This window comes from Botryllus schlosseri, chromosome 6 (genome assembly GCF_051294905.1).
Source record: "Botryllus schlosseri isolate E-star chromosome 6, Bs_hap1, whole genome shotgun sequence".
NCBI classification, from domain to species: Eukaryota; Metazoa; Chordata; class Ascidiacea; order Stolidobranchia; family Styelidae; genus Botryllus; species Botryllus schlosseri.
In genome coordinates, this window is record NC_137241.1 from 5,471,374 (window position 1) to 5,496,911 (window position 25,538).

General features: G+C 42.7%; 4 protein-coding genes across 4 annotated transcripts in view; 3 read left to right on the forward strand and 1 right to left on the reverse strand.

Annotated features, from left to right (window-relative positions):
* The window catches only part of LOC145440563 (profilin-4-like), a 230,990-nt gene that overhangs the window by 34,217 nt on the left and 171,235 nt on the right, over positions 1-25,538 (reverse strand). The gene's annotated exons all lie outside the window — the stretch shown is intronic.
* Positions 1,455-5,449, forward strand: LOC145440617 (cilia- and flagella-associated protein 251-like). Its single transcript, XM_080318274.1, has one exon. The coding sequence runs from the start codon at positions 1,539-1,541 to the stop codon at positions 5,361-5,363; it is 3,825 nt and encodes a 1,274-aa protein (XP_080174400.1). The 5' UTR covers positions 1,455-1,538; the 3' UTR covers positions 5,364-5,449.
* Positions 8,517-13,617, forward strand: LOC145440540 (uncharacterized). Its single transcript, XM_080318167.1, has 5 exons — positions 8,517-8,619; positions 8,834-8,843; positions 11,942-11,992; positions 12,677-12,858; positions 13,262-13,617. The coding sequence occupies exons 1-5, from the start codon at positions 8,566-8,568 to the stop codon at positions 13,412-13,414; spliced, it is 450 nt and encodes a 149-aa protein (XP_080174293.1). The 5' UTR covers positions 8,517-8,565; the 3' UTR covers positions 13,415-13,617.
* Positions 16,200-23,608, forward strand: LOC145440536 (protein virilizer homolog). The gene is made up of 2 exons (XM_080318163.1): positions 16,200-16,546; positions 16,689-23,608. Exon 2 carries the CDS (start codon positions 17,738-17,740, stop codon positions 23,537-23,539), a length of 5,802 nt encoding a protein of 1,933 aa, XP_080174289.1. The 5' UTR covers positions 16,200-16,546; positions 16,689-17,737; the 3' UTR covers positions 23,540-23,608.

The following is a 25,538-nucleotide window of genomic DNA, read 5'->3' on the forward strand; positions in this document are numbered from 1 at the left end:
ATAATATATATATTCCTGCTCAACAATCAATGTGAATAATTCTAAAACGGTCTCAAAATTGCCTTTTACTCCTTCACATTACATAGATGTGCCTAAAGCATGAAATACATAGGAAATATAGAATAGAGGCGATCACTTGTATGCAATGCAGTTCTATGAAACATGATTCATAACAAAAATTCATTGATTCAGTGAAGTAATATCACATGACATTTCATCCTTCAGAGTATTATTTATGTATAGACCTACGACTATTTGGTATTGGCCTCTATCTATGCATATACCAATGGTTTAAAACCTTTTTCTACTCAGTAACTCCTAGGTTATACCCAACACAGTTGACTTGGAAATAATCAAGTAACCAAGGCAAAGGGAAAATTTTTTTTGCAAGAAATTCAGAAAATATTGCAACAGTAGAAGTTAGCTCTGATGAGGTGGCGACCATAGACTACTCCAAGTCGCTTAGACACCTTCCTATCTTTTCATTGCATTGCAATTTTGTGGTATTGAACTGATAAATAATTGCAAATAAGTGAAATAAACCAACCAATACTTTAAGTACCATTGCGATTAATAAACTGCAAACATTAGCAACACCTCTATGATTACATGATTACAGAGACTGATTTGGGTTTGAGAAACATCATCTTCCCTCTCACCTTTAAATGCCCGCTACACAGGACGTTAGGAAAGTTACGCTACACTTGACTTACGATAGTAAACCCAGCAGCTACAAGGCAAGGAATACGCCGTCTGTTGCAGACTTCGACGTCAAGCCGCAATCTGACAGCTGACTTGAGAAGGCCGCCCATCTTATTTCAGATCAAAACATTTGCTGCCGACCACCACCTAACGGACCAGTGTGCCGTGCAGGTAGGTTAGCAATCCACGGTGAAGGTGAGCGGAAATATTCGTTGCTAGTTCCATAGCACCATAGTAGAATAGCAATTTACAACGTCGTAAATTGCTATGATAGTAGTTTACAAAAATGACCATGGTAACAGGACATTGAATCAATAAATTTTATGGTCTGGGAGGTCGTTACGTATTCAGATGCATAGTGCGCTGGCTTGAGACGGTATCGACTTCGTACAAACATTTCAGTAACTCGCGATAATCGATTCTTATTTGAATACCATACTGTTTAGTGTAACTAGTGTATACAATATACATATGCTTGGTAGTTGACTGATTTTTTAATGTATTGTCTTTCGCTCGCGTTTTTCAATATTGAATATTGATGATCACGCTTAGTAACATCCCAGTGTGTTTAGTAAAAATATATATGGCTTAAAATATACATGGTTTTTATTTCTATAATTTCCAGTCGATACGGTTTCCACATTCCACTCCACGAAACAATGCAATGACCGGAGATTGAGGTTGACGGCGAAATCCGGCAATGCGTGATCACTTGACCGTAACTGATCTAAATATTCGTGACCATAGCAACGAGCTAACGCATTGGATAAGATATCCACAGTTCTCAGGAATCGGGAAGACTGCTTGAGGCTTATCGTCTAACGCAGGTTAGCAAAATGTCTGATCATGGCGAGGATAGTGAGATGGTAACCGCACAGACACCCGATGAAGCAACAGATGAAAATTTAGAAGATCGACCTGCCGAGACGCCGGTAAAAATGGAACAGCAAGAACAAGATGCTGAAAAACCCACAGTAGGCAATGAAGTTGAAAATCAAGTAAAAGATGCAGATCAAGCGCCGGCAGAAGCTGATGTCGCTCCTCTCGAGAGTACTTCAGCAGATACAACCGATATGAAACAACCTTCTCCAACCGAGCAAGAGGACATCACAGTTGACAAACCAGACACAGCTGTTGAGAAGGAGAATGCTGTTGAAAAGACTGATGGCGATGAAGAGAACGCCCAAAACTCTCAAGGCACACAATTAAATCAGTCGCAAAATGTAGTGGAAAATGATAACAGTGAAAAGATTGCAAATGAACAAGGTCCTGAAGTAGCGTCAACAGCAGAACCTCAAAATTTAGAAGTAGCAACTGATGGTGACGGTGATACAGAAGTGGATAAAAATGTGGAACCATTGTCAGAAAAGAAAGAAGATGACGCAGAGAAGAATTCGAACAACACCGATCAAAGTGTAGTTACTGAAAGTAATGCTGAACAGAATGTTGAAGTCGCAGACCAGACTAACGTCAATCCAGATGATGCTATTGCAGAATCTGGCTCTGTACAAGATGAACCACCGAAAACTGATGAAAATCAAGCATCTAGTGACAATGTTGATAATTCTGAAAATCCTAAGGAAGTGATCACAGAAGAAACTAGCTCGCCTCAAACTCCAGCCAAAGATGAAGAAATCAAACCATCCGGAGATGAGATCAAGGATGCTGGCGATGTAAGCGGAGTTACAGAAAAAGATGAAGCGGTTGAAAAACCATCCACTCCTCCAGTGCAAGGGGAGGAAGTTGAAGCTAAAGATGCAGGTGACATAGGCGTAGACGAGTCAAAGCAGACTCAAGAACCGCTCGCGGAATCGTCCGAAGTCGCAATAACTCCTTCAGCAGGACTACCTAATGAGTCTCGTCCTAACAGCAAACCCTCTTATCCAACTCCACCTCCAGCTCCTCATGTCCGCGATAAATCAGTCGTCGATGGCGCCGTCTCGCATAACTTACTAGATCCATTCAAGGAAGACGAACAAACCCTTCCTTTGAGTCTCAATTGGACTTTTGGCTTCAATCGCCACATCGGATGTTTAAATCTATCCGATAGCTCCCGTAATCTGGTGATGTACGCTTCTTCGCATGTTGCGGTGTTACTGGACTTTGAAAACAACGTACAGAAACTGCTGTTGGGGCATGCGAACGTTATCACATGCATAGACTGCAGTGCGGATAAAAGATGGTTGGTCAGCGGTGATAAAGGTGAAAATAGCTCCGTCATAATTTGGGATTCATACACGGGTATACCGGTTCAAACCATTTTCGACGTACCAGGCGGTAAAGGTACGGCAGCCGTTGCTATGTCCTCAAGCGCAAAGTATATCATCACTTTAAGCGCGACCACCCCGCAAATAGTAAGCGTGTGGGATTGGACCACTTCAGGAGATTTTCCGATTTGCTCGATCGATCTGCCTGTAGACTTTGGCGTACAAACTAAAGTCGCGTTTTGTCACAATGACGACGAGCAATTCGCAACTAATAGCGATATTCAAGTGATTTTTTTCTCGTGGTCCAGCGGAGAATTGGAATACCACGCGCCTTACTTGTCAGACGACGTGTTTAATAGGATTGTCGGCACTTTTAGTCATACTATGTATCAACTTGACGACATACGAGCTCTGACTGGTACCTCTCAAGGAAATATTGTGGTGTGGGAACCTGAAAGATCGAACAAGATAGGAATGGAAACTCCAGCCATACGAAAACGAGCTTTAAAACTAGTCCGACTTCAAGAACGGGCTATTACCACATTGTCCTTCACCAATGGATATATTATCACTGGGGATGTAACAGGAGCTATCAAGTTTTACGATGCAAATTTGGACTTGCACAGTTGGCATAGTAGTAATACCCAAATGGGACCGATCACGTCAATATCTTTCAAATACGACCCTGACTTCAATACTGAACTATTGGCAGACAGTAATGTCTACCCCACTGATGCTACAATTGCCGGGAACCCGTTTATTGTCCGCGATTTTCTGGCATCTACGAAACACGCAGAAATATTCAGTGTTCACGCCGACGGAAGCAGTGTTGATACAATCTTGCAGGAGCACGACGCTGCTGTACATGCGATCGCGGTGTCATCAACAAAACCGTGGATTTGTATTGGAAGTTACGCCGGATTGCTGAAGGTTTGGAATTATGAAACGAAGCAATGCTTGGTGACGAGGATATTCGAGAAAGGAAGCAATATCCAATGCCTCACTTTTGATACATTGGGTTTGGAAATTGCGATCGGTATGACCAACGGTTCAGTTCATGTCGTCGATGCCTTGAGTCTCACAGACTTGGTGGAGAGACCGTTCCGTTACGCGAGGGATGCAGTAACACACATTGCTTTTTCTCACAATTCAAGATTCCTAGCAACCGCCGACGCAGACATGGTAACTACGGTGTTTGAAAACGATACCAGTTGCGGATGGAAATATCTGGGAAGATATCGAGCTCATTACAAGCCTATCAGAGATTTATCATTCGGCGTTGCGCTGGATACGAACCTCCCGAGACTGTTGACTCTCGGAGAGGACAGGGCGATGGTTGAATACGATCTGGCTAACAGTTCGAAAGACGATCTGCGTCTGATATCGATCGATAGGATAGAGCAAAGCGCCGTGCCCAGCTGTATAGCCTGGTATCCAGACGTGACAAAGGAAAGCTTTTTGTTAATGGCAAACGATAAATATAAGTACAAGCTATTCAACACGACTACGAAAATGTGCCGGAAAACATTGCTGGCACCCACGTACGGCTCGCATCTCCAAAAAATGCTTCCGTTGCCGGCTGGTAACAATAGCAAGGCAAGACTGCTTTCTTACGTTACGAAATACAAAGTAGGCTTGCAACTACTCCCTTTGGACGGCAACCCGCACAAATCAATCGCAGTGGTTGCTCACCCAAGCGGCGTTTCACATTTGTCTGCGTCGCACGACGGAAAATATTTATTCACAGCGGGCGGGAAAGATTCGTGCGTTCATATGTGGTCGATATCGACAAACGCGTTGGAGGCTGCTTCATCTCTCGGCGGTGAAGGGCTGACGCCATTTTACGGCCTTCTAGAAGGCGGTAGAGACGGAGAATTATTTGCGGAGCTGGAAAATTATTTTTATTTCGCACAACTTCGCAGTCAAGGCTTAGACACAACCGAAGCCCGGGAAGTCAGCACTGTAATCCCGCTCGAGCAAATACCGTTTGTCATGAGAGCCTTGGGGTTTTATCCGTCGGAACAAGAGATCGAGGATATGCTAAACGAGGTTAAGTTTTCTGAATACGTGGAAACGGGACAATACGTGACCGAAATCAATTTGGGAGACTTCATCAAATTGTACGTAAATCACAGGCCTGCGTTCGGGTTATCGCCCGATGAAATCGACCAAGCTTTCAACACTTTGAGCCGTCTGTCTAAAGACAGCGCGGGAAACATCGGAAAACAACAGCTACTTAACATCTTACAGCGCCGAGGCGAACACATGACCGAGCACGAACTATCGGAATGTCTGGGAACCTTGCTCGGAGTGACTTCGGAAGGCGGGACCACGGAGCTTGATATCGACCCGGATAAAGATACACTGGGCAAATATTTGGACGAGATATTACCGGACGAAATTTCCGCTCCAATGTTTGCAGAGGAAATACTGGGATTGCCCGTGAACGAGTGAATGCGCGGCGTGTGAAAATCTCCTATGAGCGTGTTAATAATCTGCTGAGTCTTTTTTTAATAAAGTATATATATATTTCAAATGCATCTATGATTATTTCTTTGATGCCCAGTTTTGCTGCCATTCAGTTTTAATTAAATAGTATATTCATATTGAAATGAACCCGAATATTTTCGGCTGACACTCATCAGGGGTAATCGTCAGCAACTAGACGAGTGTCAGCCGAAAATATTCGGGTTCATTTCAATATGAATATACTATTTAATTGTATATTGAAGTTCTGTACCTCCAAGAAGCTCTTCATTCAGTTTTAGTTGATTATTAACAATTTTATCAGATCCATGCACCACAAGATTGGGATACAATGAAAAGATAGGGAGGAGCCTAGAGGCGGTCAAAGTAGTCAAGAAAGCTACTCAGTAGAAGTAGAAGTAACGACGGAAAATCTACTCAAGTACTAGTATAAGTAATTCTTCCATAAGCAACCTAAAACTACTTGAAGTAGAATTGACTGACTTTAAATCTACTCAAGTAAGTAAGTAGTTGTGAAAACGATCATAATTCGTTCGCATCACTGTAGTACCCTGACAGGGCCGTAACTTCCGCACCTCAATCCCCACTTGTGGAGCGAGCTGGATGGCGGCCCATATAATTATTTTGTAAATCGTATACATATATATAGTTAGCCTACATATGATGTTTCGGTTACGATGCGACTCCGCGAAGTGTGTTGCCAAAACGGTCGGAAATGGCAGTCGCGTTTTGGCCGTAACCTTCGATATTCAATATTGTCCATAGAATCCTCAAGGGCCCGGTCCGAATAGTCCTGTTCTGACAATTTGAACCCCACAGTACAAATGCCACCAGAAGAGAAAATGATCCGCCCGTAAAGAAATGTAAATTTGGAGCCGTGTGCATCTTACAAATCAAGTTATTCTTTTAGTTTGGTCTTGTACGTTTGGGCGATTCCAATATCTTTTTGACTAGCTGAGGGAGGTCACGAAATTACAACATGCTGAAGATGTATAATTAATAATTGCTTGCCATAAATTTTCAAACACTCAACCTTCCTCAGCTCTACCGGTACCGGCATGGGTGGCCCAAGACCAGCGTTTTTGGGGTTGACGAAGTGCTGTTTCGGTCACACACATCAGAATGATTACAAAAGTTGGGTTTGGTTTGATCACTCGTTATTTTGATTCTCCAGGTCGTAATCGTCAGATTATATATTTTCATCAGATCAACATACACAATGCGATGCACAAGACACAATGCGATAAAATGCACATGAACATATAGGAGGATGCCCAAACTACCAGTTGCGGTCTCTTAATCTGGCATCTACCTCAGCAGGGTTGTGACTTAGTCACAAGTCAACCTCACTTTTTTTAGTTTTTACTCATGTCAAGTCGAGTCATTTTCAATTCACCACCGAGTCAAGTCCGAGTCCAAGTCAGCGAGCAGAGAGTCGAGTCCGAGTCATGGTATTATGACTCGAATCCTAGTTCAGGTCATTGCGTTGACTGCTCAGTTTCAGTTAAACTCTTATTCAACCCATTGTTTGGTGATATATAGAACGGTCCGCATTTATAATATACTATTTTTTCTCACTTTTAACCGTTTCTGGTCGCATTTGTAAGTACCGCCACAAATATCTGGAATACCAATAGGGTGGTTACGTCACAATTGTAATTGTATCACTGAGTCTCGAGTCAGATGACTTGGTCCGAGTCATTCGCAATGACTCGAGTCCAAGTCGAGTCGAGTCGAGTCATATCCGTATTTTGAGAAAATGACTTGATTCAAGTCGAGTCATCAGAAAATCGCGACTCGAGTGGGACTCGAGTCGAGTCATGACTTCAGTCATTACAACCCTGACTGATACAAACATATTGCCCATTGGAGATATGTTTTGTTGGGGTTTCGGAATAACTTGCTTGCAAAATGAAATCCGTTTCTCATGTGATATACATATAACCGCTATTCCAGAATAACTTCATGATGAGTTGCTACATATAAATGACTAATTTGGATGTTATATTGGTGCCATAATATGTTGCGATCAGACCCAAATGTGTCGTCGGAAGCGTTATGCGCTATTATTACAATCGCCACCACCTATATCTTAGTGTATATTAATGGATTCTCGGCACTCGCTCATGTCAATTCGACGGCGCGGATTTTTAGACACGGCAGTGTATTCCAAGAAATGCAGTCATGTAATTGGCTTTGAAATAATATACGTCTTTCCGATTTCTACATAAATATAGTATGATGTTAATTCCAAAAAAGGTCATTTTTTAGCTGTCACCAGCCAACAAATATTGCACAAGATAGATGACGATTGCACGATAATAGAGCTAAATTTGAACTAAACTTGGGAGTCCGCGGTGGTAGGGTACGTGACGGTCCAAAGGGGGTCCGCGAAGACAAATAGGTTGAGAACCACTATCGTATTGCAATTACAAGTACTTCGATCCGAGAATTATCAACGAAAAATTCAAAGAACTCCGCTTCTACTAGTTGTAATTGACTCAAATTTGTTTTGCATCGTCTTTGAAGACAGCTCAACAATTTCATGGGGTTGACGAAAAAAATGGATTTTTTTTTAAATTTTTCCTAATAAATCAAATGTTTTAATTGGATCTACGGAGTCTTACACTTGTTGAAATTGAACCAAATTTGGTGTGCAGCGTTTTTTAGGGTTACCTGACAATTTAATCAGTGAATGGCTGGAATCCGGGAATAAAAGTTATTTTTGAACAGCCCTACTACACATGCACATTGCACATGCTAGTACAAGTACATAATGAGTGAAAACTAATAGACGATACAATGAAGATTCTTTTTCCGATTTTTTCCCTAAATCACCATTACAAGGACAAAAAGTATAATGATTACATTCAATTACAATTCCGCCAACTGCGTTATCCAATAGCTTTCTCTGTCGGCTACAGTTAATTTCGCCACAGCAATGAACGGCCAATGGCGGATTACGTCATGTCTCGTCTCGCGTTCGTAGAAGCCAGGGATATCTAGATATCCCTGGTAGAAGCATCAGACCTGACTAACGCAAACAGAAAAAGCACAAACGAGAGTTGAACAGAGCGTGACATAAACAGCAAATACCTCTGGCACTGCAATACAGTCCACTTGCTTCAGCTAGAGATTTTGTTACCGTACCATTTATTAGGCAAGCAATATGGAGCTTAGTGTTGTCGTGTTTTTTTTAGCCTTATTCGGGATCGCTGCTTCGGTAAGTAATTTAGCCCTTTGAATATTATCTTTGCGAAACTTTGCTTGACACTTGTACAGTAAAGCTTAATTTCGCTCTGTGTTGCTGTAACTCGATCAATTCGAGCTCTATTTCGTCAATCTTGTTTCGCAATATTGCGATAGTGGGCAGGATTAAAACGCATGCCTAGCGCAATATCTATGATAATTGTTAATCATTTGTGTTTCTTTTTCAGAGTTGCTGTGGTGAGTCGTATATCTTTTTCTCGATACTTTAGTTTCGCTGGATTATTTGGATGTTAATGTCGCCGTAGGCCTTTGTCGCGGTACAGTTCGTCATAAAAGGTAGCCTATATCTTCTGTTGAAATTTGAATCTTTCCAAACCCAACATTGGAAATATAATTAGGGAACTCCTATCAGCAACGTCATGTTAAACCACAAGAGTGTCTTCACTTAAGAATTCAAACCTCGCCGATAATGGAATAACATATTTGGATAATAGAGAAATCTCTACAAGTTCGGGCCAGTGCCAGTTGCTAGTTACGCTTCGACTCCTTAGGATATTGTTCAACTGCCGTTCCGGATATGTATCGACAATGACGGTGAGACATGTAATGTAACAGACAAATTCCAACGCGCAGGCGGGGAAATTTGGCAGCTTTACGTAAATATGAGAATGTGGATTTCAATCGATAAAATCGACATACCGACGTCGCATTATTTTGACTGCAAACACTTCGGTTTGTCTATTGCGCCAGTGCATGCTGGGACAAAACGAATTTCTTTCTGCGGGATCAAATTTTTTAATATAAAAATTACTGCAAACTATCCTAAATTCACCCACGTTTCTGGCGTGACGGGCGGCGTACTATTGCCCGTTTCACTGCCACCGAGGGTTTTGGGTATGAACCCGACTGAAGAATATAATCATTCCGTCATTTATCGAGATATCTCCATGTTTTCGCTATATACAGATTACTCCTTGTTGCAACCCAGGCTGGATAGATATTGGGTAACGTGTCGCAAAATCATAGAGTGGGAATGTGCCGTGATTGAAGCCTGCAGATAATGAATGGGCAACCAACTATTGGGACTTCTGTATAACGTCAAACCCCGCATACTCAGGAAATGGCACAGACACTTATCAAAGCAACATCCCTCCCAACTAGCAGACCTTCATTTTCGATAAAAAACTGTGATCACTACGGTTCGTTTCAAGTTTTTTAGTTTCAACATAAATGCGCAATTTTGAACCGTCTACATATGCGGCATATGTATATTGTATATGCATTGCAGTTCATTTGGTTTTCGCGCGTGGGACATCATCTCAAACAAATTTTTGCCAAAATTAATGTATTATTATAACCTGTACGTTTTGTGCTTATGTGCGCCAATTAAATTCGCGATTATTCCGCGACGATTCGAGTCGCCGTTGATGTAAATGTACTTCGTCATTTCCGCGTTGTTAACAGTACGATGCGGAAATTCAAATATAATCATTAATCACGCAGCACATGCGGAACGTTGTCGACTACTTCTAATATTGAAGCAGCGACACACCCCATTCGCACAAACTCCCAATGTATTAAGCTAGTGAACATGGAATTTTCGATATTCCGATTTAACTCGCTCGGCACAAGCATCGAATTTCAAATAGTGTTTAGCAGAAAGCGGGATTTCAAGTTCTAGTGCTATTTGCGGATTTTGAAAAGTGTTTAGTTCTAGTTCTAGCTCACAAGTATTAGCCGCAGAACAACTATAAGAGAGAGAGAGTCTTTATTTTCATCCAACAAAAATACATAACAAACGGCAGTGATGGTGGTACAGAAAATATGCGTGCACAGTATTCGGTATTAGATAGGAATGATCGATAAGACCGTGAAGGTCATCTAGTCTGATAACACCAGCATCAAACAGGTACACTTGACTCTGAACAGCCTGGCTGTAAAAAAATGTTTAGTTAAGAAAGGAAAATAGAAAAAAAATGAAACGATGGTAGCAAATGATCAATGAAGCAATGTCTGGGCGAGGTAGGGCAACAGTATTAGTGTAACGACAAGAGGTGATCAAGTAGGGCTTTTTTTTAATATAAAACACGCGTCATACCGATGTCCCGTTGTGTGATGTTCCTGCAGCCATTGCCAACTCAAAGTCATCACTACAAGTATAGTGGCGCGTGGCCAGGAGGTGGGTTTTGGAAGTCGAAACGCCTCCCATTTCAAACACGAAACCCCGTCCTTTTTAAATGATGATTCCGACTCCGACATTTCTTAGCTTCATTTACAATTCAATAATTCGTAGTATTATTATCGGTCATAAGTTGTGTTCTTGTTAGTTAGTTCTAGTTCTAGTTGCGAGTTTTGAAAAGTGAGTAGTTCTAGTTGCGCATCTTGAAAATCCAGTAGTTCGTGCAAGTATGAATCAAGCGACCACCCACCACTTAACCATGGCCTCGGAACATTCGTCGCGCCATTATAGTATTACCCCGTATATCACACTAACGACATCACGGCCGTAAGCTTTTCTAACAACTATAATACTCACTAGCTTGCTATATATTAATACACTATCCAGTCTTACAAAGTCAGCGTCAGTGCTTTCTGTGAGCAGCGCTTGGTCATGCCCTGTGCGATAGACACGATTGACTATTCTGCGAGCAGCGCTTGGTCATGCCCTGTGCGATAAACACCAGGGATATCCCTGGAGTTTTAGATATCCCTGGATAGACACGATTGACTATCATAATTACGATTACTTAATAGGTCGATAGCACATTGCCGGTACTCAGAAAATGAAATTGCCGCTCGGTCAGAATTGACGAGAAGTATCTCATTTGAACACAGCTCGACAGGATAACGTGAGCTAACGGTGGAGCGTAATGCTTCTTGTGCGGTAGATCATTGGTTCTATCCTCGGCCGGGTCAGACCAAAGACCTGATCAGCAAAACTGGTATCCGTGACGTGACTTCCCCGCTTGTCGCTCATCATTTCCGGGATAGCATGGGGGGTGCAAGACTTAGAAAGCCTTACAATGCTATTTGTTCACTTTCCTTGTCCAGTGTCATGTACACATCATGTACTCGCGGTATGCATATGCGCGTGTTGTGTATCATGAGTCGGTGTATTTGCCGCAATAATATCAAGGACAAAAATATGACACATCCTATTAGCTCGACTCGTGCTAAAATTGGATGTATGTAGTTTTCGATGTCCACTGCTGAAGTGGTGATGTAAGAATTCTGTATGAAATCGCTAACCTTTGAGCAATAGATAGTATCGAAAATAGAGATGACGCCTGTACTACACGATGCATAAAACTGACTCTATGCTTCCTCATTCGCAGATGATTATGACTATAACTGCGACTGCTACTACTCCGTTTACACTACGTGGTGTGAGTATACCAGTTTTCAGCCGAAGTATTTTCGATCACTTTTGTTTAGATACGTTGGTATCCAGTTAATTGGTGCTTGCTTACTACTGCGTACTGGCACCCGTCCTGATTATTTCGTTGCACCAGCGTCATGGGTGATGAAATGAAATCTTATTTGGCGAAGGCCCGTCTGTGTAGTGATATGTCTTTCGTTCCTTCAACACAATCATTTCAAAGCATCACAAGATAGCGATGCCTTGAAAATATTGCAAGGGAGTCGAGATGATTCGGCTCAACACTATAGATCAGACAACCACTGTGACCTCGCCTGTATGCCAATACGACCGCGGCCTGTCATATATACTCGAACTGTAGGGCGGGCACAATGATTCATGTGTTTGAATCTGAATCGAGTATTTATTATTATGATTTTAGTCGTTTAGTGAGAGATGAATATTTCGAGTTCTGAAATTACACGCTCCTCACCTCTAACAGTTAATTTTATAAGAAAATTATAGTATCGATAGTATATTCCAATATGACAGCCTTGAAATCTCGATTGATCGTATCACAGCACACGAGACATGTTGTGGAAAGCTACAAGCTCAACCGTATATATAAACCTTCCATTGGCACTACACACAAATGGCGTAACCACAATCACTGGGTTATACTGGATAACAATACACTCCTGTTTCCGCATAGGGTTTTGGGTGGCGGTTGTCGTCGGTGTCCTGCTGAAGTTTCTATGCATCGGATGCTACGTCAGCAACAGAAGAAAGAGAATGCGGATGTACTACGTACCCACGCCGACTGTGCAGACTCAAACCTGCGTTACCACCAACACAACCGTACGCGTGCCAGTGGCGAACGCTCGCCCTAACAACGTAAGATTCGTTACATATACATAGAATTACGGCTGGGCATTACGGCTGGGCACATACTTGAATGACAAGATAATTCTAGTGGAAATGCCGGTAATCCAATTCTAATCTAATTTGTGAAATGTCTCTTTGCTCCAATACAAAGTCTAATCTAATACGTACGTAACGTACGTAACGAGCCAAGCTTGCTGTACAGACATTTGCCGTCCTCGTACTTGCGATAGCGAACTCTGATTTGATATGAACTGAAAATAATCCAATGTAATGTAGAACTGACATTATGTTATTTGTAGTCGCATAAATGTTACATTTTATAAACTTTCCACACTTTCAATCCCAGCCCTAAATACAACACAATCGTATGATGTCGGAGGCCATGGATTTAAAGGGTAATTCTTTGTTTCAGATGCCACCGCCGTACCCTGGCTACGCTCCCCAGCCTTGTCCTGGCTATGCGCCACAGCCCTATCCTCAAGCCGCCGGCCCCAGTCAAGCGAATGTGGTGCAATCGCAGATGGACACTCGTATCGAAAAAGACACGCAGTTGTTGGTTGCTTGAGTCTAAAATTGCCAGCACTACGCTCATGTTCCGTGGCTAGGATCTTGATTTATAAGTAAAGTTTTGTACAGTAGGCCTAACTCTTTCTTTCTGGTATGCCGTATGTATCATTTGGTGTTACAAACATTTTCACACCTTTTTTGAGGAATCTTTGTGTGATTATTATGGCTTTGAGTTCTTAACAGGTATTTTCCGTTACTGGCTATGTGTAAACAGATTTTGACACGTAGGTAATGAAGGCGGTCCGTCGCAGAGTATGGCCGCGGTCTGAAATTTGGTCGCTAGGCGAGTTTGCTGGGAACCCTCACGGAAATTAGGATGCAGGGTAAAACTGTATAAGCACGTACGGAAAGGCTCAAATTCTAACATATTGGAAAGTATAGCCGTGCTTGGAGTTTATCGGTTCAGGGACAGCATGGAGGTATGGTGCAAAACTTAGAAAGCCATGTAAGGAGCCCCTTCCATATCCAGCGGCGTATATGCGCAATCGCATGGCATGTGTGGTATGCGCGGATCTTGTGTATATAGCTATATATGCGTTACTAGGCTACATGATCCGGTGTAGCTTACATGCCGCAAATCGTCGAAGACAAAAACAAAATCGTCCCGTTCATATATATAAAATGATGATGCGACAAGCGACGCGTTCCCTGAGACTCCGATAGTTTGTTCGTCCGGTGTGATTCGACGTACAATGCGCTCCTTAGTACACCATTGAAACCATACTTATACTAGGGTTACAATACGTCCTCTTTTATGAGGATTTGTCCTCATTTTTGACTTTTTTGAATGTGTCCTCGGATGACGCCCTTTTGTCCTCTTTTTTGAGAATTTTGGTCTATTTATAGCAAAATTCGACTGAGATGCCATAAATTAGCACCGAAGTGACGCTCCGGCGGGTATTTCGGGAGCCGAGTGGAAAGTTGTTTTTTTTTATGTTTTTTTTAGTCAACCGACCACAAGTAGGAAAAATTTACCATTTTTTGAAAATTCTACTCCGGTTTTGCAAGTCTGAAAAGTCTGAAAAAGTGTCCTCTTTTTAGATTTCCAAAATATGTTAACCCTAACTTATACCAACTTAGCGTACAAATGTAAGCTAGACAATAACAATAAGAGAACTGAGTAGTAGTCGCTCTATGCATATAAGGTATAACTACACTCACTAAATTGAAATCCAAGGTTGTAGTTCAAATTATTATCGTTTTGTTTCTTTTCGTATGATTCTAAAATTATATCCTGTTTGTTTCTTATCATTTCATATCCACATACAGACTTAAATTTCAGTTATATCGAAGTCCAAATATTGAATCTATACTTCATCGTCATCCATGCCAACGGACTTTCTTGCCTCTTGCGCAACCGGAAATTGAACTCGCTTTGGTATCGACACTAAAATCGGTAACATTACGTGATTCTAGATTAGGTCAACGTGAACTAATAGATGCGTTGCGTAGGCTACATGAAAAACGACTCCTATCTGAAGTCTTTACTCTTGTTCATTGTTCATGGAAACATCAATGCCCGAATACTGCATAGAATATGTCCAGTCCAATTTGTAACATATTTCAAGTGCTTGGATATGTAGGCTAAAACCAGGGTTATATGGAGTTCTATATATCCCTGGCTAAAACGCGTAGACGTTGACTAAATTTGGATATATTTAAATCCACGCAATGCTGACAGTCGCGTGTACCAAATGCGAGCAGTGGCGAAGTATTGTATCATAGCGATTTACAACGTTATAGCTATGTTGTAAATTGCTATGATTGTATGCAGTAGGCATACTGATAGGCTACTACCAGTGGGCAAAGCGACTGCTCTTATTGCACAGGGTTACCAAATTTTGGAATCGGGAAAAGAGGACACTTTTACCAAATCAGAAATGTTAGTTGATCAAAACTGAAAACAGTCGATTTCGATATTTTTGCTGTAAATTTGGTGAGTTAACTTTAAAAAAAGGTAGCCTTAGTCATTTTCGATCGAGCCACGAATTTCGCGCTCGAACGTCCGTATTTGCTATTTATAGCGTCATTTATGCCCATTTTCACTCGTATCTGTCCATCATATCTTACCTGTAAAAGCTGTAAAGGATGACGAATTGCCAAAAAGGAGGACATTTCAAAAACCTGAAAAAGGAGGACAAATTCCCCTAAAAAAGGACGTGTGGAAACCCTATTATTGCACATCACATATGGTTGTTCGGGCATTCTTTAACGATGTTGTGAAACGATGAAATTACCATGTCCAAGTTGAATCTTTGGGGTGGGTGCAGAACGCGGACATCTAGAACTAGACCTAAATATTGCTGGGACAAGGGCGCCTTTCGCTCCCTCTGGTTTACATATTCAGGGTCGCGATTGCTTGCATCGTTCATCAGTTCAATATTTGCAGCGGCTTGTCGCATAGGAACATATTCATATTCAGGATTCGTATCCATATTTGGATATGGAATTCGGAATAATGGATAATGAACTAATTCACAATTTGGACTTGGATTTCGGGATTTTGGTAGCAAATCTGATTTTGTACTGGGAAAGGACACATGTATAGTTGGACACTGGACAAGTGGACAGTGCACACTATTCATGAACTGATTGAAAATGCTAAAGATGGATAGGATTAGTAGGATATCGAGAAGCTATGAAAATGAAGACGAGGCATATTTTATTCATTATATCGTTTCTTGCCACATTATCGAGGAGCGAATTTGTTGATTAATACGTAATTCCAGTACCCTGTTTTACAGTTTGGACTCCCTTTCCCACTCAATTTTTGCAAAATGTGGAAGTGGGAGGTTGTGTGGCGGAGTTATGCGAATTCAGTTATATTTTTTTAGTTGCGTATCGATATCATCAAGTTATTTCACCTGGTTACGAAAAGGCAGGGTATAGATTGCTAGATCAGTTATGTATTGCATTGCATGTATTGTATATCACATTGTACATTGTGTACGTGTGTGTCTTGGGCTGATGAAAATACAATCTGAGATCTGACGATTGATTCATTGATTGCAAGTACCAGGTACGATGATCGATTGATTTGCTATGTTGTTTTGCGCAAAAGTCGGTTTATAGTTCATGTATATTTATCGATACTAGAAGTTTATGATAGGTGTCACACTAAATGGGCACGGTATCCAATCCTGATTGGAATCGCTGGCCTTTTTGCCTGATATATCAGGTGAGCAGCGATGATTTTCCAAGTTAAAGTAATTTAATAAAAAATAATTAAAAAATAAAATATAGTGTGAGCACAGGACGCCGATTCCAAACAGGTATCCAATCCATTATTTTCTGAAGAATCCCCAGATTTTCATATTTTTCAAACAATCGAAATATTGAGGTACAATTAAAACGTACGAAGCGTCAAGTGTCATAATGACTCGGCTCGGATAAATCCTGTAGTTGTCCAATCAAACGCAGCCGACAACGACAGTGACAACCGAAATTGTCGATTAGAAGCTAAAATACAATTCTTGATTAATGATTACCTTGATATAATATGTTCTTTGTTTTGGTTGATATGTTGCTACAACATCAACACTTTGTATACTTTGCTGTAATTGTTGATTTCAATGGTGTTAGCTGCATTGCACAACATAACATCGTTGGGTTATATTTTTCATCTGAACAAGTCACACACAATGTACAATGCGATGTCATGAACAGATAGAAGGATGTCGAACGACACGCTTCAGTAGCGATCCTTTTATTCTCACATCCACCTCGGCCTAGAGTGCCCGAAGTCACAGTTCTTTTCGATGTTGATCTTTTTTGAAGCCGCGGCCCTTTCTACTGTTTTTTTTTCCATTCTTTGTGAGTGGTTTCTTTCGCCGGGTCTTTTACTGGGCTTTACTGGGCACAGTGCACATAACAATCACATTGACTGATATTGTCAACAATGGAAGCTGTTCACAATGATAATAATGCTTCTTATTTATATTTAATTAGTTTTGTATTCATTTCTTGGGCTCGTTTTATGTTCCTACTCAACTGAGGGAAGAAATTGATTTCTAGATCAAAATATATGTATGAGCGACTCTGACCGTGAAGATTATCGGGTCTCCATGTCAACGCCATCCATAGGGTTATCTAATATTAGCTTGTTTTCGGCAATTAAAAATTATCTCATTGCATGACTTGCATGGTTAATAATATCATCTTGTGTATTTCTCGGTTGACAAAACATACAAACTATCTCTCTCAATTCTCTACACAATTAAAGGAGAATATTTCATGCAGAAACCCTAGCCTTTGACAGTCGACATCAATTTCATTTACAGTGTCGACAATGTCTTGTACGTAGCACTAACCTACAAAGACAATGGGTAGCATGCACTTACTATTCTGTAACACATTCACGTGCGACCCTCCCGGTCCTACGGGCAACTGGGCCGTCGTCAAGTTTCCTTGTATGATCGCTGTGGATTTGATAAAGATCATAGCGCCAGGAGTGAGACCGCATTCTCAACTGCACGATGATCAATATATCGGGAAGACGTCGCCTGGAAAGTTTCGTTTGGAAATATACTCTGACGATCGCTCCGCCAATAAGACTACTTATGATCAAGTCGGATATTTAGACTATTCCGAGACGCAACATTGCGAATTTCGACCTCTGTCTGCGTTGTATAGCGAAAAATTGTTGCTTAACGGCTGGTTCACGCGTTTAACCATAGCTGTGTACGGAGGTGTTTTGAGTGATGTGGGGTTGCCTCCTCCGACGCTTGACTTACCTGTGAAAGCACCATCGTTGGTTATTCACGAAAAACCAGAAGGTAGATCGGTGTATATTCGTGGGACGCAAGATATGCCAAAACTGACAAAAGATCTCGACAAACCAGAGCCGTTAATGTCCTCCTTTCCGCCAAACGCGAAAGGATACATGAATATCAACGATAACATCACAGACAGAAGACAATACGGAGAAGACAAAATCATGGACCTCCACCCTTCCTACTACGATAGGCGGCGTCCTAAGAATTTCAACGATTCAAATCGCGGCCACCACAGAAACTTCCCAGACGAGAGGTGCGACCATCAAAGACCACCCAGAAATAAACATCAACACATCGACGTTGATTTCCAAGGTAACAGGTCCAACGATAATGATCGGTACAGGGACAGAGGCAGGCAGTTCACAGGGCATCAGCGGCACACAAAAAGAGACAATGTGGATGAATTAGGATCGTCCAGGCAGAATGTACTACCGAAAAGTGATATCTCTGCAAAACCTTTGCCTAACGCTACTCAAGATCTGAAGAGTGTACACGCGGACAATTCACCAAAACCAGATCACAGAAACACAGAAACAGAAGAAAGTGACGTGCCCCCAGAATGGGTCGATGCTGAGTATGAAGAAATCAGCGATTTAGACGCAGAGGAGGAAAGGTTTAGCTCTGTTAATGATTTAGAAGATATGATGGACGATGATATTATAGCGTCAGCTACGACTTTTAATCCGTTCCTAACCGAACCCGCACAGCTCCTGAATTTCACTCACCCGGGAATGAGCGATTTTGAATTAGCTTGTAGTAGCCTTTTATCGGAAGAAGACAGTGGCTTGTCACAGACTGGAAATGAAGAAGCGACCTCCAGATTCGAATCATTATTGACTAAGGCTAAAAAGGTCGGTAAAATCAAAATCGGCGAATCGATTCCTACGTTAGTGCTGAAAAAACGCGAAGGGAAGGACTGGGTTTCCGTTACAGAAGAAATCATTCCGTTAGTGACGGTCGCGTTACCGCAGTTTGGTGTCACATCTCGCGATAAATATGACGAATACGTATCGTTGCTTGTGGCGTTTGTGTTTGCCGGACTCGACACAAACGTAGTTTCAAAGCAAGCTATCGGAATTAACTTGCGGATGTTAAAATGCGGCGTAAACCTGGCAGATAAACTCTGTCAAACGACGCAAGATATTGTGGCCGTGCTTGCGGAAGGAGGTTTGGATGCAAGGCTTGTTTCCTTGCTAAAAGAAGACAATATGGCGTCGTCTGTTAAAATCATGATATTACACGCGTTAGACTCGTACTTGTCATGGCCCTGTGCCTTATCAACATATTTTCCAGATAACGGGAAAGCCAATGACACGTATCTTGAACTAGTCGAGCTGATATTAATTCCGCAAGCAGCCAGAGTCGCATCTGCGTTGTCACGTCTTATGAACAAAATCAGTTTGTTCCACGCAATGTGGAAGTTAAAAATCGTCAGTCAAGAACTAGTTGAAAGTAAAGTCCCTCAGTTGAACGAAGATTTCGATTCTGAAGATGATTTTAGCGGCGAGGAGGTTCTCGAAGAGGAAGACGTGGTTTGCGATGATGAAGGCATGAATCATGGAGTGTCTCGGTCTGACGATGTGCAAAACGCGGAAAGTCACGATGTGGAAGTAGATGTTATCCAACCAGAAAATATAAAAAATAGAGCAAAAGCTACTGATTATGATGATGTGGATTTAGTCGATCCTTTGGAATCGGTGGTGCATCTCGAAAACTCCGAGATCTGCCAAGATATCAACACCGTTCTGCAGTCTTTGAATTTAATCATGCATACTTTTGAGGATGTCGGCGAAACCATAACTCAACTGCCGAAAACGGTGTTCCCGACCACTGCAGACAGCCGTGAGGTGTCTGTAAAAGCCTCGTTGGCTTGCATGTTTCGAATGATGGAATGGTACAACGTTTTGCCGTCTGTGCAAGTGCTTCTGTCTTTGCCGTACGTGTCTGGTGACTCGGAACTATTTGAGGCTTCGTACAAACTGTTGGATTTTCTGATGTCGCGACAAGACGGACTATTGTTTTTGGCGTTCAACTCTGGTTATGTTTTGTGTCTAGCTCGACATCTACTCAGTTCTGACGTGGACCTCAGTAACGTTGAAATTGTGGGCACCGCGACGCATTTAGGTGCTAAACTCGCGTTCCATCTTCAGTGCATACAATGTGTGGATCAGCTCAAAGTTTTATCAGATGGTAGCAGCGAAGAGGTGTGCTCGCCGGAAGACAGCGTGGAAGTGTTTCGTGTGTTGTACTCGTTGACTTTTCCTACGTACGGCAAGTACTGGACTGCTAGTGTTCTTTCGTTAGACGACAATATCCTGCCGTTACTTACTTTCGTGCAGCGTGTTAAGGAAGAAGAGAAAGGCGAGGATGAGTCTGAAAAGGTAAAAGAGGGAGAAAAAGCGGAAGAAACGAAAAAGAAATCGGTACGCAAAAATGCGGCTGGGGGATTCGCTGCTAGCTTATTGCTGCTGACGTTGAAGATGTCTCGAAATGTGTCATACCTTGTAAAACACAGAGAGTCTGTGATGAGCACGGTTCGTTGTGCTACCGCAAATCGTTATATCGAAGAGGTTTTGGAATGGGTTCGTCCTTTGGAAAGTGTAACCGACGAATCTAACGTTATCGGACAGTGCATGGAATATCTGAAGACTACGTTTTCGAAATTGGAGTGGAATACGCTGATGACGAACGGTCCTGGGTTGTGTACCGCTTTGAGAATACTTTGTCTCTACACTAACGCCGCCGATAGTAATCGACCTGTTACTATAAAAAAGCTACAATTCGCATTGCTAGTGTTTGGCGGTGGCGGGCTGAGCGTGTTGGTCGATGCGATGGAGCAGTTTAACAAATGCTACGAATACCCGTGCTACACGCAGCACGCGTTAACGACCGTGTTTTCGTTTAACTTCCACAATCTCGTAACTGCTTTGTCGGAAAACATGTTAACTCTTGTCAAACACCTGCTGTCCGCTCTCCTCAGCACTAACGACGGGAAGTTTGATTTCAAACTTCTCACAAAATTACTTGTAGAGCATTACGCCGGTATGTTTGTTATACTGCGCGAGTCGAATCAAACGAAATTGAACGCTATAACCGAAATGATTGTAGAGATTTACGGTCTTTTGTTGCGGAAATGCACGGTGCCCGATTCCGGTGACGATACAAAGCGATTGAACCACAGAACGGTAGCTTTGCAGGATATTTTGTCCGCGTCGCAACGTCACTGTCAAAATCTAGCTCCCGGGGCGTTGCTGTTGTCGCAACTATTACCGATGCCGCTACCAATCACTTCTCCCGAGTTAGACAATGCGGTGATTTCGCAAGTTAAAAGACAGCGCGAATCGTGGTGTGCTGCCATGCGTGATGTATCGTCGGATTTAGCAACATTTCTCAGTACAATGTGCCAGTCTACTTCGATTCCGTTGCTGGAAATCCTGATTCCGTTAGCACAACAAATCGTTGATTTATCGCCTTCTCTCGCGAGGCAGATTGTGGCCGCACTTGTGAGCGCTTGTGTAGTCACGATGCCTCAAACGGATACAGAAAAGGAATCGCAAGAAGTTCTCGAAGAGTGCGTATATTTCAAGTCCCATCCTTTGATGGTGTTGGCGGAAATAGGGTGCTTGCCGGCGGCCAAAATCGCAATCGTGCATTGCTTGAGGTCTGAGGATAATAAATTCAAATCTCTATGGACCACGGCTCGAAATCAAGCCAAAAGCGGCTCTCCCTGTCTTCTAGATGCTGCTATTAAATTAGTATCGGTATTGGTGGATCCGGACAATGTCTTATTGCCGGAGCCGGCAAATCATGCAGTGTGTGACATCTTACCAGCCGAGGTTTTGACCGATATGGTGAGACTGTGTTGCACAGCTTTGGAATCTGTGAATTTATCGACACTAGTCGAATGCCTCTACTGTCTTTACTTCCTATGCGCGAGCGACGAGTGTTTCAACGAATTAAAAGACGCGTTATCGGCTAACGCGACTTTGCTGTTCGATATGCTAGCGGTATTGGTGAAAGCTTGGAAAAAAGATGCCGAATCTGCGTGTGTCGTTTTGACGAGCTTGTGCGATTTAATGCGATGTCTCACGCTTCCGCAAGACCGCAGGTCGAGTTCGTTAAAGAAGTCTGAGTTGAGATCCTTCTTGAAATGGGACTCGACCACGAATTACAGCCAGCATCCTTTCGTGGTACTAAAGAATCGGATCGAAGAAAGCGAAAGTGATTCGGACATACTCGGACGGGCTTTGGATCAAATCTCGACTCTGCACGAAAGACTGATGTCGCCTTGGGATTTTAAGCACAGGGTTAAAAAAGCAAAACCTGCGAACGCGGGTGATTACATGTCGTTGGAAGACAAGTTTGAGAGACGTCCCTGGCATATGTGCGGAGATAACGACAGTGCTCTGTGGCGCCGTTTGGATATGTTACACGGGAACGCGGAAAGCTCATTTTTGAGCGAGAACATTCAAAGCGAAGACAGGACTAAAGTCGACCTGACTAAGCTAGCCGAAAAGAACTGCCCAGGATTCAGTCTGGAGAAGAGCTTTAAAGACTTGACTGACTCTGCAAAGTCTACGGACATCGATAAGATTCGCATCGAAGCCAAAGCGAAGAGACTACGAAAGCTAGAAGCTTTTTCGACTACACACGGAAAGACTTTAACCTACACGAAAAGGTCGCACGGGCTTTTGATGACTGGAGTGAGAGGAAGGGGTAGAGGCAGGGGGTCGTCGATGGGACGTCAAAACGATCTTTTCCGTCAAAGGAAGCAAAATACTAGCCGTCCGCCGTCTATGCATGTAGATGACTTTATAGCGGCCGATGAAGAGGATAACAACGGCACGAATGATTCCTATGTGTCTCCATCTCCACCTCCGACTTTTACAACCAGGCGTCCGCCTACATTTAAACGTGACTTTGTGCCACGCGGCAGAGGACGCGGCATGGCACGTAACGGCAGGGGGAATTATTCGTTCGGACTGGGTATGGGTGGCGACCAAGCGCCCGCGATTGATAAGTTTCGAAGCAGGACTATGGGCAGTCACCCCACTGAGAGGTTTGGTAGAGGGAGGGGCCGCGGTAGGGACCAGAATCGCCCGTTCGCGCACAGAGATTCAGGGTTCAAACCAAAGCAGCCATCGTGGAATTTTTCGGGGCAACGAAACGTGGGTGCGTCCTCGACCGGGGGTTTTAGGGGTGGCGGCAGGGTGAAGTCTTTGATGAGGCTGGGCAGGCCCTTGCTGCCTCCTCCGTTGAATCTGAAGTGGGGCGGGATGCCACCTCCTCGAAGGGGAAGGGGTTACGGGAAGCCGAGGGGAAAGCATCTGCGATCGTTTACGCGATAGATTTTTGTTAGTGTGCTTTTTTACGTTTCAACTCGTTCCGGAAGTCGAATAAAGGGGACGTCAATTATGGTTGATGTTTGTGATGTTCTTGATCTCTGGAAGCTAGGAAGTGCTGCGTTTTCGTAAGGAGACTGGCGGTGTTAGTTGCAGACCAGTGTCTGTCGTTAGAGCTGAGGTGGTCGACAACGCTACTCAAGTAGAAGTAGAACTACGCGGTGTTAAACACTACTAAAGTATGCAGCATTAAATATTTTGTCATGGGCTGTCGAAAGCTTGAAATGGACACGTGCGGGTTGTGCAGAGATGAGGGTTCGTGCTGCTACCATCCAGGTGGTGTAAATTTTCACCAATGTTATAAGAATATAAGTTATGACACTTGCAAAGAGAATTACTAACAAATTTCTTGTGTCCAATTTACTCTCTCACAGGAAGGGCATAATACTTCTAATAGTCAAATTGTAAAAGCGAAGTTTGTCTAAGTCACAAAATATTATTTACATGAGCTAGTACTGCAAGTAGAGGAAAACTACATGAGTACTTTGAAATACTAGTAGGCCTGCTTCATTACTGATCACTTCTGCGCAAGATAGTGAACCATTGACAAGGAGGTACCAGTATCTGATGTGTATCGTGATTGGACATTATTATTACTTGATTACAATTACTGAATTGTGTTGTACTGCGTCGAGTAAACGACGATAGTCATTCGTTTTCTGTTGCCCTGCACGTCAGGACCTTCTGTTCTATTCGCATGAATAAAGTCTTAAGTTAGTACATCACATGGCGTTGTCGGCAGGACCTATCTAAAAGAAAGGCCACACAAATTATCATAGATGGCTACGAGAGGAAAACAAGTGGGGAATCAGAGAAACGCGAAAAACAAAGGGAAGATGAGTTGAAGAGATTGGAAGATCACCACAAAGAGGTGTTACAGCGCATGGAAGCTGATCACAAAGATGTCATTGCATCTCTTTTGGGGCAACTTAAGCTTAACTCGGAACGTTCGGAGAAAACATCCAGTCACGTGTCTCCGAATAAACCACCAAGACTTGAGGCAGATATTGACATAAAAGACTTTCGAGGATGGGAGCAATTATGGGCGGATTATGCAACAGTTATGAGACTAACGAGTTTACCGAACGGCGAACAAGTATCCCACCTTAAAGGATTCTTTTCCCCAAAATTACTGGACACACTTATCCACGTAATTTATCCACAATACTCCGAACAAACCGATCTAACGGTCAAAGATATTCTAGAACGAATCTATAAATACTTGAGAGATCAGCGGAATGTTGCTCTTGATAGAGTGGAGTTTGAAGAACGCAAACAACGAGCTGGCGAAAGCTTTGACTCATTTTATATGGATCTGAGGAAGATTGCCAATAATTCCGAACTTTGCAAGCATTGTTTTGAAACGCGTTTGACAACACGCATTATTTCAGGCGTCATATCAGGAGAAGTGAGGAAACGTCTGATGCAAACCAAATCCTTTCCCAGTTTGAAGGAAGCTGTGGACATATGTCGGAGTATGGAATCGGCATCCATAGGTGACCAAGCCTTGGCGACTGCAAGTTCAGAATGGAATGGGCATACTGTGAGCAAAGTCATAAGGAGCAGGAAACCATCGAGCAAAGAGGCGAACACATGTCGGAATTGTGGGCTACCTCATGCAGAAGCCGCTAGATGCCCAGCAGAAGAGGCAATATGCTTCTCTTGTAGGAAGAGTGGACATTTCTCTCGAATGTGTCAAGCAACAAACTTGCCGAAGAATATGGTGATAACATGCTACAATCTATCGGGGCGTGTCGTTGGAAGAGCACCACCATCGGTATTCATTAGTGTGTATGATGTTCGAGATCGTAATTTGGGACGGCATGCCGTGTTGCCTGACAGTGGAGCGGGAATTTCAATCGCGTGCGAAGAGTGGATCATGTCGATCGGATTGAAACGTGCTGATTATTCCAAGCCGCCTTGCGACGCTGTCCTCGCTGCAAAT

Bases quoted from the DNA above. Each gene is read 5' to 3' on its own strand.
- LOC145440617 (XM_080318274.1), top strand. From the start codon at position 1,539: ATGTCTGATCATGGCGAGGATAGTGAGATGGTAACCGCACAGACACCC.
- LOC145440540 (XM_080318167.1), top strand. From the start codon at position 8,566: ATGGAGCTTAGTGTTGTCGTGTTTTTTTTAGCCTTATTCGGGATCGCT. The intron at 11,993-12,676 runs GTGAGTATACCA...GTTTCCGCATAG, and splicing joins CTCCGTTTACACTACGTGGT to GGTTTTGGGTGGCGGTTGTC. The intron at 12,859-13,261 runs GTAAGATTCGTT...TCTTTGTTTCAG, and splicing joins CGAACGCTCGCCCTAACAAC to ATGCCACCGCCGTACCCTGG.
- LOC145440536 (XM_080318163.1), top strand. From the start codon at position 17,738: ATGGGTAGCATGCACTTACTATTCTGTAACACATTCACGTGCGACCCT.